Raw genomic sequence first — 17,424 nt, 5'->3', positions numbered from 1 at the left:
TGGAAAACATTAAAACCGCAAAGAACAAAAAGGGGAATGAAATCCAGAGCTGTCAGCCAAGGAAACCCCATGACAGGGAGTTGTTTTTTTTTTCCCCCCTCGCAAAAAAGAACAGAAAAAAATGAGATAGAAATCAAAAGAGGAACCACACAAAAGGTACAGCAGAGGAAGCAGAAGTAAAAGTCTTCGGGAACATTAGTGGTCATTTCAGCAATGGAGCCAGAGTGAAAACAAGAGGAGCGGCGGAGCGTCTGGATGTCGGTGTTTCGGAGTGAGTCGGACTGAAACAGATACAGTGCAGGAGGGTGTAAGTGTCAGGCTTGATGAGTGGCATTTTCTTACTGAGTGTGCATGTGGCTGTCTTGAGTGTGTAGGTGGGGATGGGTATTGATGTGAGAGGGCGTGTGTGTGTGTGTGTGTATGTTTGTTGGAGGAGGGGGGGGGGGGGTGCATCTTTCTGAAATACAAAATTCACTGTCCTTTCCCCTCCTAACCAACATCTCGATTAGATAAGACTCTCTTTGAGTGTCTCCACTCGCCGAGTGACATCATGGGAGTTTCCCCATCGCTCTGATGCCACTGCATATATACACCAGCAGAGCAGAGCAGGAGGGCAGCCATACATGTCGTGTGTTCACAAACGCTCACTAACCCTCTGAAGACGATCTGAATAATACTCACAAAACATTTACTAAACATTCATTTAGCCTGTAGAAACAGCTTTTGATTTTCTCACACTTTATCACAAAGCCAACCATTCACTAAGGACAATGGCAGGGTATACGGCAACACTGACAGATGTGGAAAGTGGTCACAGGGACAGTATGCAGCTGATGGGGACGCAAGGCAAGCCATCGGGCAGCTGGGCATGGAAGGTGTGCGGGATGCTGATGCTTGTGGCTCTGTGTGGGGCCGCTGCCCTGTTCTTCGTCTGGCACGTTCAGGTAAGTCTAATGCTGCCGTGCTTTGGTAGATTTTTTAATATGTGTTTGTCAACGGCTCTGTTGTACTTTTCTGTTTTTCGGCTATAGGATAGGAAACTGAAAGGGAATCTTCTTTGCAGCGTATTTTGTGCCTGACCCAGTCTGACCTGTGTTTGACATTTGTTTCACACTGACTCTGTACACTTGCCATAAGTGCTAACACTAAATATCTGTACATTTTTAATCATGTTAACAACAGATATCCATCAGTGAATCTCTTTCTTTCACTTTTTTGCTAGTTGTATTAATCCTTCTTTATCTCCACTTCACAGACACAAGATAAGTCACAAACTAATGTGATAGAACCACAACCCCATACAAAAGGGTCACATGGTGAGTTCCTTAAATAGGTTCTTCCTCTTAATGCTTGATTTGAATACCACATGCATGCCTTGCCAGCATGTTCGATTCCTTACTGACTACACTCTCTCTGCAGATCCACATCATGCAGTGCAGAAAATAGCTGGGAATGCAAGGGCTGCTATCCATCTGGAGGGTAAGAAATTCTTCAAATACGGAATTTCTCCATCTCCCCCATTACATGGGGTTCAAGCCTCACCATGGGCACTGCAGTTGTAAATGCAGTAATGTGAATTTCTCTGTAATTATCTTGCTGAATGAATGCCTTTTGATGTAAAAAAAAACAGTGATAATGATAATTACTCAGTGGTTGGTACACTCTCTGAAACATACTGTTACTGTACCCTCGCTGTGGGGACATTTCTCAATGTTTCCTGCGCTGTAAATGTAAATTATGCCCAGAGTCAGTCTTCAAGCATGAGAAAGTGCCTCCCACCTTCAGAGATTCAACACACATGAAAAAAGGAATGTTAATCATTTTCTATGAGTGTTAATCATTTTCTCTCTTTTGGTTGTGGTTTGTAATGATCATTAGTAACTTTGTTGTGGAGTTGCAGCAGCGCAGTGTCTTAACACTCTGTCTGTCTTTCCCTCAGGTGAATTCGACCCCGAGGTCAATAAGACATCGGTACTGTGGAGGGATGAGGATGGCCAGTCTTTCTATAAAGGGGGGCTGGTGTTGAAAGACAACGAGATCATCATTCCACAAAGTGGCCTGTACTTCGTTTACAGCCAGGCTTCATTCAGAGTTCGGTGCAGTCCCGGGGATGACCGCTCTGACCAGCACTTCCCTCTGACTCACACGGTAATGCGCTGGTCAGATTCCTTCAATGACCAGAAGCCCCTGCTCACCGCAGTGCGATCGGCCTGCAGGAGGGAGGCCCAGGGCTCTGATAGCACTGAGCGCTGGTACAACGCTGTCTACCTGGGGGCGGTCTTTAGCTTGGAGGACGGAGACAGACTGTGGACACAGACCAACAGACTGTCAGATGTGGAAGGGGAAGATGGAAAGACATTCTTTGGTTTGTTTGCACTGTAAGAAGGGGTATGAAAGAAAGACAAAAGGGAAAGTAAAGAGAAAAATTAAGAAAAAATATTAAATACAAATAAGAGAAGCCTAAGACATGCAGATGAAAAGAAAGAGAGAAAACATTGCAATTTTTGCACATCACTAATCATATATTGTGATGTGCTGCAAGATACAGTTTATGTTAGACTGAGATGACAAACTGTTTTATGTTAAAACACAAACATAGTACTTTTCTGGGGTAGCAAATAGACCGTGGAAGTAAGTGTAATATTTTAAACTGCAGCAGTTTAATAGAATGCCTACCATTGTACAGTGTGTCATATACTAATATTATATACAGTAGTATTACATGGCATGGCACCATGAACTACTGCAAGTACTATGTACAGAACTAATATTGTATGTGATCATTGTACCTTTGCACTTTTTAATCACATGCTGTTTGACAGCCTATTATAATTCATAATGAAATGTAAAATGTACTAATTTCCCAAGCTTTATGCAGTACATGACAAAAACAATTTGCTGCCTATTAATGTGTACGAAAAATGTAAGCTATTCATTACGAATGTATATTTGGTTCTTTACTTGTATTTATTAACTTATATGTATTTATTTTCCCTGTTATATTATTGTTGTACGTGATGCACTTTTTAATGAATGTATTTGAATATGAAGGTGGAGTATATTTTATGCTATTTATTATCTCAGATAATGTGGAACTGCTGTTTGTTCTGTTGCTCAGATTAATCAAAAATGTTCTCAGTACAAAACACAATTAAAAACCTAATTTTAAAATAATTGCAGTTATCTGAGTATCTCCACATCAACACAGTCATGTCAAGGCTCCCACAAAGCTCTTCCTACCTATTTTCCATGGTTAGTGTAACTGTATGTAGCCCCTATAATTCCAAATAGGTATGCTAACTCTGAACAAATGCAAATTTTCCTCAGCATGTATAACACGTACTGGATAGATGAGCATGAAACACTATAGCCTGGATTTAATCCTATCCCTTTTTCCGAAAGTCCCAGTATGTCCAATGAACAAATTTAACACTTCGACTAAATTAACTACATTCTCTTAGCAAAATGTGTACTGTGTAAATGATTTGAATGAATAAATACATAAATAAACACTTACGTTTAAATGCACAAACCACTGAGGGGGTATAATTACAGTTTTGGATATGCAGTCTTGGAAATGCCTTGTCCTAGGGTTGTCCTTAAGAACATTTATGCACTAACATTTTTGGCTTTTCATTTTTTTTTATTTGACCACAGTGTTAAATGTTAGTGACCTATATAGCCACTGTGGCTAGTTTTCTAGTCTTGTATGAATGTGTTCTGCTTTATTAGAAATTAAGCATTCAAGTTTCTTTTCTACAGTGTTTCCTCAGAGGTTTTCATGTTGCACTGTAAAAGGGAACTCCCCACATTTGTTCTGAGTATGATAGTGCTTGGTGGCAAGGCCAAAACCAAAGCCTGGGAGTTTCCCAGCCAGCCCTAGCCTCCAACCCAGCCCACATCGTCATTTAGGTGGAGGCGGTGTGGATAACCCATTTGTGGTTGTTTGTACCTTTTGAGTATATAGATTTCAGATTTCACACATCCTTTAATAGTACTCAGGTGGGTTTTCTTTACATTGCACAACAGCGTTATATCAAAGGTATAAATCACTCAATGAAACTTTTATTTCTGCATTAAACTCTGCCTTGTGTCTCACTGCCATATTGTAGATTGCTGCATTCTGAAAAAAAAATTGTTGAATGTCATCAGCTGCTGAGAGTGTTCATGAAGGATTTTGTTGCTGTTATCAGCAGAGAGAGAGAACATACATATTCCAGATATACTGCAATGTCACAGTACAGTAGCAGGGGCAGCTTGAGTTGAACGGCGCAATGGCAAAAGCCCTTGTGACAAGCGGGTGATTTGGCTGATCGTTGACATTTCTTGCTGAGCACACACATTTGACATTTCTTGCTGAGTTCCCTGCAAACATTGCGGTTTATTTCATGTGAGGCTGGCCCTGAGGAGGGCCCCAGAGAAGTCATCAAAATGCTGAATGACTACACACTTGCTGGGGTGTAAGAAGTCATAGCTATAAGCTTAGGTGAAGATATCCAGATCTGTGGACTTGAAGCATGTCTTAAAGACATAAAGCTTTGAATTGTATGGAACATAACATAACTTCTGATGCTATGAACTGTCTCATTTTCAGTTGGACGGTCCCTTTCTTCTAGCTGGTTCCTGCTCTAAATCAGTTAGGATAATCACAGATCACATTAGAGGCCATGTGGTCCTAACCGTTTTATTACCTTCTCATTGTATGCTGCCATCTCTGCTGTTTATCTCTGCTGAGTCTACCTAATGCCGTAATGGCCCATAACTTTCTGCACCCAAATTCCCAGGTTCCCTTCTAAGCCCTATAATCTCTCCCCCCACTCCTCTTTCTCCCATCTGAGCAACAAGTGCTTCTACAGCACCACCATCTACTGTATTACCTAGCCACAACTAACAAGCTGCCTGGGCCAGTGCTTCACTATCCACTGTCAGATGGAGGGTATCCACTCATGTGGTGCCACCATTCAATCCCCTGTCCATCTCATTGACTGTGGAATGGAACCATTGCGATGAACCAACAACCAAATTTCATGTATTATGTCATCTTTCTTTTATTTTTCTACAAGTCTCTTGACTACCTTTCCGCAGGGTAACAAAATTTTTTCCCAGTGTTTTCTCAATCGGCTTAGATTCTCTATTTTTTTTTAATTCCCTCTGGAAAATCCACTATGCCAAATGTGCAACCCTTTGTGACCATTTCAATTGTAAAAACGCACTATAACAAACAACAATTTGTACGTTTGTATTGTATTTCTGCATACAATATTACTGTATAACATTTCATTCACAAATATGTGAATACTCACTGGTAACCAGCAACCAAAGAGGCAAAAATTAAAAGGATATCTCTGTCAGCGGGGAAACGAATACAGACCTCCTGTAAAATGTATAGTAACATGTGCAGCTGTTTTTGGTACCGTCAGATCCAGTGACACAGAAATGTCCCCTCATGGACTTCCTTGAAATGTGTCAAAAGTAAAAGGTCTCTTTTAACATGTATGTACTGAAGAACCTGGAGAAAAGAGAGTGGATCCCTCTATTAACAGCAGAACCCTTTCCTATGGAAAGCAGTCACAGGGAAACGATTTGTGGCTATTATGTGAAAAATTGTTGTGAAATATCTGGGAAAAACAAGTGAAAACTGTTCATTGCACATTGCATTAGTGAACCTATAACGGAGCAAAAGTGAATCAACTCTTTATACTGAGGAACAAGTCCCCTAGAGTATAATCCTAAATGAGGTGCCACCCAGCTGCATGACTGTGATGAATGTTGATGCAATGCAGGCAGTTTTGACAATATTCTATCTGTCTATTTCTCATGTAATCTCTATAAATTTAGGTAGGCTGAAACTGTGGTGGGAGACAGGCATTTCCACAGCAAACTGATCCAGGCACAGTTCGTGTTCTTCTTTCCTCATTACATTAATGGCATTTAGCAGACACGCTTATCCAGAGTGACTTACATAGGTTTTCACATGCTATCCATTTATATAGCTGGATATTTATTATATTTGCTTACTAATATCTCAAAGTGGCAGCATATATAATGAGAATAGAAGGGGGACAAAAACTGAACCTTGTGGGACACCATATTTGAATTCAGACTGATTTGGAAAGTGTTCATTTACCTATGCAAATTGGTATCTATCGGATGAAAACCAGGAGAGGGTTTTTCCAAGTCTCTTGGTAGGAAGTTATTCATTACATTACTTTGCTGGTATTTATCAGACACTCTGATCCAGAGCAACTTACATTGGTTATAGTTTTTTTACAATGTTATCCATTTATACAGCTGGATATTAACTGTGGCAACTGTGGGTTATATACTTTACCCAATGGTATAGCAGGTGTGCCCCAGCAAGGAATCAAACCATCAACCTTTCGGTCACAAGCCCTGCTCCCTACCACAATGCTACACTGCTGCCTGAACAGCTGGTTTGGCAAGTGTCTGGTTTGGTAAGTGGCATCACTCACAGTATTTACAAGTGAGGGTAGTTTACAAGTTGCAAGTCTGAGGATGGTAAAGGATCAGCACCACTGGAGCAGCAGGTGAAACTCTGTCAGGTGAAATATAAACCAGCACTCTCATGTCTCATGTCCATTAGACACACTGCTAAAGTGAATGGAAATGCTGAGATACTGCATCTGGTGGAGCAAAATGAAAGCATTGGTAACAACCCTGAGACCTTGATATAACATCAAAGGGACTTTCGTGGAATTTTCTGGTGATGAAATGGCCTTATGCCTACCTTGTTGTATTTTACTGTGCAATTTTTGCATTACAATGAAAACCAAATATAAATTCACTAACTTTTGCGAAGAAGAAAGAGAAAATTATGATGATGATGGGAGGGCAGAAATAATACAGTACGGGAAGGGGGGGGTTAGACACAGAAACAGACAGGCAGCTTAAGACTGGACCAGGGCAACAACTTTTTAATTCTTTTAATTCTTTAACTCTTTCTTTTTAATTCTTCTGGGAAAAATATCAAAAAGAGAGCTACAAAATCAAAGACTCTTCTTGCCTTGCCTATAAACTAGCTCTAAATATACTGAATCTACTTTATCCAGAATGACTTCCAGTAGCTATGCATGTTGCTGTCTTTCATGCTACCAGCACACTCAGTACATTGGAAATGGTTATAATCACTTATTAGATGTTGCATCTCAACAACTGTCAAAGACTGCAAATGAAACACGTACAGGATTTATTTTCTGTAATATTCTAATAGTGACACCTAGTGGTGTAACCACATTAGTTACACACACAACTCCTGGAAATGTTTTAATTGTAAACATTATGCTGTTGTAACATCAGCGGTTTTGAATGACATTATTCATTGCTGAAAATAACTTACACCTCTGGTAACTGAATAACTAACTCCCAAACAAGGTTAATTAAAAAAAAATTAACAGCCTGTTTAACAAAGTATAGCAATCCCTTTCAGGCTGCGGATTCCTATTCATGTACCATTTTGTCAACCATGATAATTGGGTTTTATGTTTACGGTTTGGCGCTGCTGTGGTGCGTGTGATGGTAATTAAAATTTCCAGTGCGGATCTGCTCATATTCCACCCGAACTCCCTGCATGGTTTTCTGGGTCTCTGGGGTAGTGTCTGTCCTGAGCGCAGAAGAATTGACCGTAAAGTGTGTACTTTTTGCCAAACAAAAGCTTTTCAGAATATGGACAGGGACTGGGACTAAAAGTAGGGACGAAAATAAGACCATGTAAGGTTGTTACAGAATCTGTACAATAATACTGGAATATTTATTTGAATGCAGACGGCAGACATCGCATGGCCTCGAGAAACTGATATTAAAACCTATTATACAGTTTCTATTTACTTATGTATTCCAATTTCCTGATAGGAAGGTAGACAGCCAATGGAGGGCATTGCAAATGTTATCCGAATGTCAACTGGCTGCAAATACGAATAAAACGGATTAATATTCTGTACATTTTTCATGCTATGGTTAAACTCCATTTCATTCCCATTCATCCAAATGCTGACAATAACATACTTGATTTAATGGTACGAGGTATTCATCATGCTAGTTTCTTTTCCTGAGTAATCTTACAAATGCATCACTACACCAATACGGTAGTTTTGCTGACGAACTTCATATTTTTCCATTAAAAATATTGGTCTGTTAAATGGATGCTGTGCAAAGAAAATAAACACAAACCCATTGTGGATACATTCAGTGAAAAACAATGAGTTTATTGTACTATAATAACCATTCCCTTTGCATACCACATTATCTTAAATTGAACAACAATTGCAATAATAAATATAAATTTATTTCCAAACCACAGAGGAATACATTTGTTTATGTGCAAGTTAATACATTTATCATAGTAATGACAAATTAGTTATATACAAGTACCGACTTGTATGTAAATAATCATCATTGCTAGCAAAATTCTTCTCTTAGACAAACATATAAGGGGGGGGTACAACAGACAGTTGAATGAACAGATGTACATTGATGCTCAATAAAAATATTTTGTAACAAAACATGTTCTGAATTAAAGGTGAATAAGAATCATACTTTGTAGAAAAATCACGGAGACTTAGAAATACAGACTTGAGAGGAAGAGTAAAAGTGACCTCTGTACTGTTATGTACATTTAAATCAGGACTGTGTTCCCAAGACACAAAGCTGACAGCAATGCATTGATGAATTTTCAAAAGAAAAAACAGGCACATGAAGAGAAAAATGCTTTGGAAGGAGAAACAGATGTTGTCATCAAAAATGTTAATCTACAATCGGGCAAAAAATGAATGAATAAATACAAGCACTGAAGACAAAAAGGTTGGAAGCAAAAGACAATATGCAGATTGACCAGGTGGAAAAAAACGGGTCCATAGTACGTTTTCATGTGAAGCATTTGTGGACATATTCAGTCCTATTTTTGGAGTGTAAAGAGTCATGCTTCAAATTGTGTAGATTTGGGAACTGAGTGGGAATTCCCATCAAAATACATAATTTGACTTCTTGTGTAACACATTTACACTGAACACACACATCTACAAATAAAACTCCTGGTGTTCCTTAAGATTTATAGTGGTCTTTTGCTCCAACTGCAGGGGCGTTTCTTGAATCTACAGCTTTTTTCCAAGGTTTTCCTCTGAAAACTCACTAATCACATAAAGACACACAACAGGTTGTTAATATACTTCTCTTTACGGTAGAAATGTGTTCAGACCATAGAAACAATTTTCCCCCTCAAAGAAATTGTGGTTACAAAAATTGTGGTTTTTTTGCTATAGTGCACTTACACAGATTCAGTCTGCATATGATTCAGGTGGTGGTTCCTTGTGACCAACCGAGGAAGTGGATTGAAGTCATCATTTGAAACTTGTCACATGCCATTACGAAATGAAATCTCTTATGATTCATTCTACTGTATGAACTCTTGTTATTGGATATGGCCTGTTTGTAAAGCAAACATTTTGCTCTTAAAGTGCTAACCTAAGGAATTTCACACATCTAAAGGAGGAATTTATTATAAGGGAAATGGAAAAATACCAAAACTGTTTTCCTTAGGTAAGTAAAATGTCCTTATACACATTTATATGTGATTAGATCTCCAGTTAACATGACTGTTGCAACAAATCAAAAGATTTTGAGGTAAGTTACAGTAATTAATATGATAAAACCAGAAGAATACAAAAAATTGTTTTTTTGAGAATGTGACTTTTTCCATCTCTGAAAGCACTGACTCAGTCCACAGCATTGGCTAAACGTGAACTGTGAACAGTGCACGCTAGTGTGGGATGTGTTGCTTCCAAACCATTGGTCAGTAGTGTGCTGTGTATATTTAAAGATGAAGAATGTGAAACAGGTGAACGTGAATTTGAGGACAACAGAAATAAAAATAAATAAAAGAATACCTTTTTTTGTAAATACCAGTCTTTGAAAACAAATTCTATTTGTTGCTTGAGATGAAATTGAGATCCTCTGTAAAAAGCCAATAATTATTTGACTAAACACAGACAGTGTTTGAATATAAACAAACCAAGGCACTAAGGAGCCCTGGTAAAAGGCTGGTACACCCCATCAAACACTATTTCTGAGTTTTCTTTTTAATATTGATTGACCTTTTGGAGAAATTACAATAAACTTCAAGCACAAACAGTAACAGCCCAAGGTATATTTTAATTCACTGAGACAGAGAAAGAGAGAGACTTCATTAACATTTGTTGTGATAAACCTTTTTCTTACACAATTTCCCACTCTTTCTAGTTGCACACTTCTCCCCTATTAACAAATATATCCCACTGCCTGCACTGCACTGAACCTGTCCTACATTCGTCCCTGCCTCCCTCACTCTCCCCCCGCTCACTTGTAGAGCAGCTGCAGCCGGCTGGTGTGGCAGTGATTGCGGCTGATCTTGCTGTCGGGCTGGTAAAGGTTGGAGGAGTTGGAGAAGGAGGGAGGGAGGGAATGGTTGTCAGACGAAGGGATGGGGTACCCTGGCGGAGGCAGGAGGGATTTAGGGTCATTCTGGGAGGTCGGAGGTGGAGGGGTGCTGTGGTTCTGATTCTGGGTGGAGGGACGTCTTCGGGAGCGCAGCGCTTGCCTTTCAGCCAGTTGGGTGCGCAGTTCAGACACCCTCTCCTCTTTCTATGAGCCATGGAAAGAGGTAATTCAAGCAGGTGTATACAGCCATAACACTCAACCAACTTTCTGATGTTAATAGATGTACAGTCTGAATGTCAAGTAAACAGAAAAATGCATGTAATAATTTAGATGAAAAATGAATGGTATCTCAAATGTCCATACATGAAATGTATATAATGCAACCCACGTATAGAAATAACTGATGTTCTGTCACAGTTAATTCTATACTTTTCTATAACGTCTATGCTTATTTCTATACAGACTAGAGAGCAAATACAGTCAGCACTTCTGTACTAAGGAGAGTTTCGATGGTTTCACCGCACCCCATGTCTGCGTCATTATTGAGAGTCCAGTGAAGGACACAAAGAGGAAATGCAGACAGAAACCGAGAGAGGGAAGCAGAAAGGGGGAGAGAAACAGAGAAGGAAAGAAAGAGAGAGAGAGAGAGAGAGAGAGAGAGAGCAGTCACCTCCTGTATGATCTTTTGAAGCTCCCTGTTCTCTCGCTCCAGCTGGCGTGATTTCTCCTCATCATTGTTGTTGGTGGAGGAGCCGGTCTTCATGGTGTCCTGCTGCTCTGACTGCCACTCCCCTCGAGTGATCAACCTGCGCATCTACAGCAAAACACAAACACAAACACTGTGTCCGATCCACTTTCACATCTACAGTAAACAGAAATCCATACAACTGATCAACCTCACTGTCAGGCAACTGCATCACCAGAGAGACTCTGTCACACTGGTGCATGCACAGTAAGTATAGAGACTGGGCACCTGTATAATTACAGTAATATAGGGAGATCCTGTTCATCTATAGTACAATAAAAAATCTAACTGATCTAACTGATCTAACACGGAGTATTTGATCAGTGTTTGCACCTACAGTTCCATAGATGCACTCATCCAGCTCATCAAATTCAAACAGACACTCAGATCCATCTGGCCATCTGCAGAACCTTACAGTAGTGATTCTCAAACTGTATACCACCAAGGAATCTCAGTCTGCCACAAGAGGCCAGTCAGTGCTTCAGCTTCTAAAATATTGTTTTTTTTATTACAAACTTTAACTATCTTAGAAAAATTATACACAAACATAAAACATAAACAACTAAACCTGCCTAAACCTTACATTTTAACTGACAGTGTACATTTGCTCTGTGTCTGTTTATCTACAAAATATTCAGTGCGTGTCACTGCCCAAACCCCCCATTTTCTTGGTCACCATGGTAACCTGACAACTGTGTTGGCACCATTTAACTAGAGAAACTCAAGACAAAACAAAAAAGCTAGCAGCTAAAAATAACAAGGAAGGTTTTCAAGATCCAACATCCAAGCTGGATAAAATATTGATAAGAAGAGCTTTAACTAAAAAACAGCAGCTTTTCACAGACATTACAGTGACAAGTAGCTACTGAGCCCTTCGACTTCCATGAACTGGTGAAGTTCAGCATCACAGCCCCTACATTAGTCAGTCATTTTAGTGATTTTATCACAAAATATGACTTTTTAATTTCCCTGGCAAAATAAGTATCAAAGCCACAGCTTCAGTGACTTTCACTGATGATAAGAATAATACAGACAAAAACTACAGTTCATGCTTAAACCTTAGAAGAGCCTGCGTCTATGGTGACGTGGAAGAAATCACAAACATTAGCAATATTAAAAAAAACTGTGTGTGAAGTCCACACACATACAGCATGCTCAAACATTTGGTGAACTCACACTGGTTTCTAGCTGGCTGAGACAGGAAACAATACACTACCCTGGAACGTGAAGGGAGGAGAACAGTGCTCTGTGATAACTTGGATTTATCTGACAGTTCTCTGCTAACCAAAAGCACAAGCAGCCTGACAACACACCTCACAAAATGTACAGAAATTTTAAGGGAGGTGCAGGAACTATTGAAATAGCCATAAATGACACAGACAACAGAAAGAACAGTCTTTGGAATAGTCACTGTACAATCTGCTCGCACCAGTGTACCAAAGCAATAGGGGATAATCTTCCAATAATTTAGCAAAGCACTGCAGAGAGTTGTGTCAACATTTTTAAAGCTTGTCCCCTTGCAGTCGAGTGATGCTAGGGGAATAGCAAATGTGCTTAGAGAAAAAATGTGAAATTCTCGGCTGAAACTCCAGAACCTTGCAGGAATAAAAATAGATTATGCTGCAGTAATGAATTCATAGACTTTTAAAAGAAGAATATGTATTAGTCTAGATCATGTTCTATTCATATGTCACTCTCTGCAGCTTATACTGTTCCACGCATCGGCGGAGACTCTTCCGAGAAACACTGAACTGCTTATAGAAAGAACACTCAATTGTTGTTTCTAGTTACCCGGCAAAGGAGACACACGCTGCCAGGTATGTGTTAAACTGGGGACAAGCCCCTGATGATAACCAAAATGTGTCCCACATATTGGCTCTCCATCAAACCAACTGCAAATAGGATGCTGGATTAGTGGGAGGAATTAAAGAAGGAGTATTATCTGGCAGAGACACTGCACCACAGTGATGACTAGAACCGTATCAACCTATTTTACCTGCAGTCCTTTCTATCAGCGGTTCACAATCAAGGTGTTCAAAGGTGAAAAAAAAACAGAAACCTAACGATGTACTGATCAGGCTTCTAAAGTCCACCTGCATTAGGGTTCTGATTCTAGCTCCAAACACTGATATTTCATAGCAAAAAAGCTAGAATACATCACATTATTTGGGGGAAAGCCTTGAAAAAGCAATCATGGATTCCAAGCTGTTATGTGAGGGCAAAGATGTACTTAGGAAAAGATGTATTGATTGAACCATGCAGCTTAGAAAAGAACTGCAACGACTTCCAATAATTCTGCATATGATGTCAGTACTGAGTTCTGAAGAAGCACTTAAGATAAATAGAGGCTCAAAGGAAATCATTATTTGGTTTATTCTATACTACTGACAGCACTGTGGCCGAGTGAAAAAAGGCTCTCTTTCATAAGTGGGAAACGCACCACAAACTGTGACAATCTGGCCTGAAGTTAGTAAGATTTTCTGCTCACAAAAATTGCATTTGAACGCTGAAGTCTTATGGATATAGACATCTTAAATGTACTCCTGACTCTATAAATTGGGCTGAAACTGTTTGGAGAGTCCTGCTGCTTGTGTAGCATCCTCCAAAGCATTCTCAACAACACTAATTGGAACGTCAGCAGACCGTTCAGTGACAATGCTTATTTAGTGTTCCAGCAGTGACTTCCTGTTCTCTGGCATCTGCAACTCTGCATGTGACTATGCTGCCCACTTGACTGGATGACAAAAGCATGCAGGGGTCAAATCACAGCCATAGGTACCTCACATGAAGACCTTTAAACACCTAGCTAGTGATCTAGGTATGACTGGTAAGTATTAGGTACTGAGCGAACTTGCAAGAGAATGTTCAAAGTACTTAAACAGCTAGTAAACAAGCTCAGGAGCCAGTTAACTTGTGTTGAAAGTAAATAATTAGCTATCCGGTCCACAAAACTAGTATTTACTAGCTATCTACATATATAGCTACCCCACCACTGTAATATCTCACTTCATCTTTCACTTCATAAAGATCCCATCTTTATGGAAAAGATTGTGTTCCATTGTGCCATGTAGTTTGTTGCTTGCACTAGCTTGTATACTTCTTAAAGCTTCAGATCAACATAGTAGCTAACTTAGTAAGATCAATTCAAAATGCAACTTAAAGGTATATAATAATGCTATGTAGCTGGCTTAATCATTTGTTATTGACTAAGTAATGAAAAATTCATTTTACTTGTTCAGTGGTGGTACACAGCCACAAGTCTGAATACCTCTCAACTCAGCTATGAGACTCTGCTATACTAGATAGCTGGCTAATTATGACTTAGAGGTAAATCTATAAAAAACTAGAATGTAATATGGTAACAGTGTTTAGGTACTTAGTTGGCACAGTCACAGTGGTTTTTTTTACTTAGCCTTTGCAAACTGATCGACCCCCACAGCTACAACACAATACAGATTTCTGCCGATAAAGACCAATCAATCCCCCCCATCAACAACATGACACATGATATAACTGATACCTATGTGCAAAGTATGACAGACTATGGTCCTTCTACCCAGCACAGCATAACAGGTCAAAGGAAAAATATCCTAACTCTGCTGGTAATTTTGTGCCCACAGCAGCCTAGAAACACACGTGCTGTACCTTTGGGATGAAGAGCACAACCAGAGTGATGTAGACAGAGAAGACGATGGCCAGAGAGGCAAAAGCAAAGGATGCGTCCTGCTGGGAGGAGAGGATCATGGTGACGGGTGCAGTGATCATACACAGCACCTGAGAGAGACGCAGAAGCAGAGAGAGAGGGAGGGAGGGAAGGAGAGACAGGGAGGAAGAGGGAGAAAGAGAGCAAGAGTTACTTCAATGCACAATACATACAGTACACCTGGGGGTGGCATGGGGGCAAGAGGTAGGAAAAAACAACTTAATGGATTTAACAAAATGTCTGTATTAAAATAACATATCCACTGATGTATTCTTATCCACATTATACCATTTCAATTTTAGATACTGGATGTAGAATATTGTACAACTGTTTTGACACAGTTGGGCATACATATCTCCTCATGTATTTACATTTGTGATTCAGCCAAATATACATATACAATACTTAGCTGACACAGTAATTAAACATAGCACATACTGTATATTTAGAAGTAAAAAATATAAATGCTGTGAGATATTTACAGAATGAATACTTCTGTTTTCTGTACGAATGGAACGAAATGTCACTCCAAAACAATCAAATGAATCATTCCAATTTCTGTCTGTGTGTACACTTATCTCCCTGTCTATATATAGTACGGTGTGTATTTATCTACCTAAAGGTCTACAATAATCACTGAGCCTCAGCAAGAATTTAGCAAGGAGCTGCATTGAAAAGTACCTGATGAAATCCTAACATAAAATGGCAAAATCACTCATTAATCTAAAGCTCCTTCATCTTTGGCTTTGCATGGTAAATCTGAATCTATGGGTTTTTCATTCCGCTGATACCAAAAGGTTTTTTTTGTGGCTGCTGAGTCCTCTTGTAGTAGACTTAGAAACATGAGGAAGATAAAATACCAGCAGCGTTTTCCTCTGCCAGAACAGCTGTCACTAACTGATGAAAACGAAAAGCTAAATAGGGCATGTACTGTACACAGCAACAATTTACAATGACAGTGACAAGGTCACCCCATCGGGGGGCTAAACACAGTAATACAGAAACACAGACGGACAGCTCTAATCAGCAGGGAGACTCACCGCCACATTGTAGATGGCCATTCCCACAGCTCTGTGGTCGTTGATCTTCTCCGTGGAGACTGACTTGGTTTCATAGGCTAGGAATATCCCAAGCAGCAGCAACAAGCCCTTGTACCCATACACCACCCCTTTTGGGCAAGAAAGAGTGGGACAGGATTGATAGAGGCATTAGGAAGATACACTGTGTCAGGTAATTAATCAGGTAAGTAATTTAGCACTAACATTAAAAAGTTAATGATCCTCCTATAATAGTTGCTCTTACATTCATTTAAAGCTAATTCTATGGTTATTTTGAGGATATGGATTAGAATAAAAACCAGATATTTATATACAATATTGTTTAGAATACTATTGCTGTTGGGTAATGCCATATTTATTGACCTAGGCTTTTTGCTGATAGACAAATTTCTTACAAACCCATCAAATACACATACGACCACGACACCATACTCAAAACATGAAAAATAACAAGGATATAGAATACCTTTTCAAAACATCAAAAAACATTAACATTCTCAACCCCAGTCATGGCAGCACAAACATCCCTCATTCACATAACAGCAGTGCCTTCTGCAACCCTTCTTTTTCCAAATACTTCAAGGATACTTGTTAATTTTATATGTAAAAGCAAATCCAAGGCATTTTTTGTTTCATTTTTCAAGTGAAAAAGTGTCACCCTACCGATGGCCCTCTTGTTTTGACTTATGATTTCAGGCTGGCCAGTTTTGTTTGCCCAAAGACAAAATGAATCAGTCAGCACTGCTCTTGCTTTTTCATGAAGTATGACACTCCAAAGGTAAAAGTGGTCGCCTTGAGAACCTTGCTCAATGTCACAACCCAGTGTTACCTCAAATACTGACTGCAAATGGAGGATACTGCACAACAGTACTTCCTCCAGCAAAATGGGAAGGGAACATTAGAGAAGTGGCCATTTTATGGCCCTACTGAGGATGTTTTCCACCTTTTTGTCACAGCCTTCAGCTACAGAGAGCGAGAGAGAGAGAGAGGAAGAGAGCTTATGGGAATGAAAGTAGGTTACCCAGCCATGTGTTCATCTTCTCAGAGCTGCAGTGCTCCAGGAGTGGCTGAATCAGAACGTCTAAGTCTCCTTTCGGGGCCTCTTTTGTGAACTTCTACTTAGAGGGAGGGAAGCAAATTCAGTGTAAAATATAGTGCAAAACAGGACACCACTCTACACTTACACTGGATGGAGAAAGGCGAGCACGGTATATCCACACTGACTGGCTGGACAGTATGGCGTACGGCACCGCACTGATATATTCCAGCGCCCACACAAATATTACACCCACACGCAGACAACCAGAGACAAGAATGCAGTGACAGAGAGACACAGACACAGGCTGATAAAACAGCACAGCAGTGATCACAGCGTGGCAATTACAGCAGGAGGACACAGACTAAACACGTCCCAGGAGACAGGAATAGGCAGTCACTGTGAAACGAGAACATTAGAGACAGATGCTGTGGGGTCAGCACACGTGAGCGTT

At 39.8% G+C, this 17,424-nt stretch overlaps 2 protein-coding genes across 5 annotated transcripts in view; one reads left to right on the top strand and one right to left on the bottom strand.

The window, feature by feature from the left end:
- Positions 1-204: 204 nt before the first annotated feature.
- On the top strand, positions 205-2,420 carry tnfb (tumor necrosis factor b (TNF superfamily, member 2)). Of its 2 annotated transcripts, none has more exons than XM_036538934.1 (5): positions 205-271; positions 751-944; positions 1,256-1,316; positions 1,420-1,479; positions 1,940-2,420. In XM_036538934.1, exons 1-5 carry the CDS (start codon positions 256-258, stop codon positions 2,380-2,382), a joined length of 774 nt encoding a protein of 257 aa, XP_036394827.1. In that variant the 5' UTR covers positions 205-255; the 3' UTR covers positions 2,383-2,420. The 2 variants fall into 2 exon arrangements, with proteins under 2 accessions (XP_036394827.1, XP_036394828.1); XM_036538935.1 differs by having other exon boundaries at positions 222-307.
- A 7,268-nt stretch (positions 2,421-9,688) lies between these two features.
- gabbr1a (gamma-aminobutyric acid (GABA) B receptor, 1a) overlaps positions 9,689-17,424 on the bottom strand; it is a 53,610-nt gene continuing 45,874 nt past the window's right edge. For all 3 annotated transcript variants that reach the window (XM_036538429.1, XM_036538430.1, XM_036538431.1), the window contains 5 exons: positions 16,956-17,049; positions 15,917-16,044; positions 14,819-14,947; positions 11,099-11,242; positions 9,689-10,632 (listed from right to left, as the gene is read on the bottom strand). In XM_036538429.1, coding sequence (XP_036394322.1) covers positions 10,348-10,632; positions 11,099-11,242; positions 14,819-14,947; positions 15,917-16,044; positions 16,956-17,049 — 780 coding nt within the window. In that variant the 3' untranslated portion in view covers positions 9,689-10,347. The remainder of the gene's footprint in view (positions 10,633-11,098; positions 11,243-14,818; positions 14,948-15,916; positions 16,045-16,955; positions 17,050-17,424) is intronic.

Source organism: Megalops cyprinoides, chromosome 10 (genome assembly GCF_013368585.1).
Source record: "Megalops cyprinoides isolate fMegCyp1 chromosome 10, fMegCyp1.pri, whole genome shotgun sequence".
Lineage (NCBI taxonomy): Eukaryota > Metazoa > Chordata > Actinopteri > Elopiformes > Megalopidae > Megalops > Megalops cyprinoides.
Note: the sequence above shows the minus strand (reverse complement) of the source record. Positions and strands in the feature narration are given on the sequence as shown.

Excerpts from the sequence above, each read along its gene's own strand:
- tnfb (XM_036538934.1), top strand. Across the intron at positions 945-1,255 it reads TCTTCGTCTGGCACGTTCAG|ACACAAGATAAGTCACAAAC; the intron begins GTAAGTCTAATG and ends TCCACTTCACAG. Across the intron at positions 1,480-1,939 it reads GGCTGCTATCCATCTGGAGG|GTGAATTCGACCCCGAGGTC; the intron begins GTAAGAAATTCT and ends TCTTTCCCTCAG.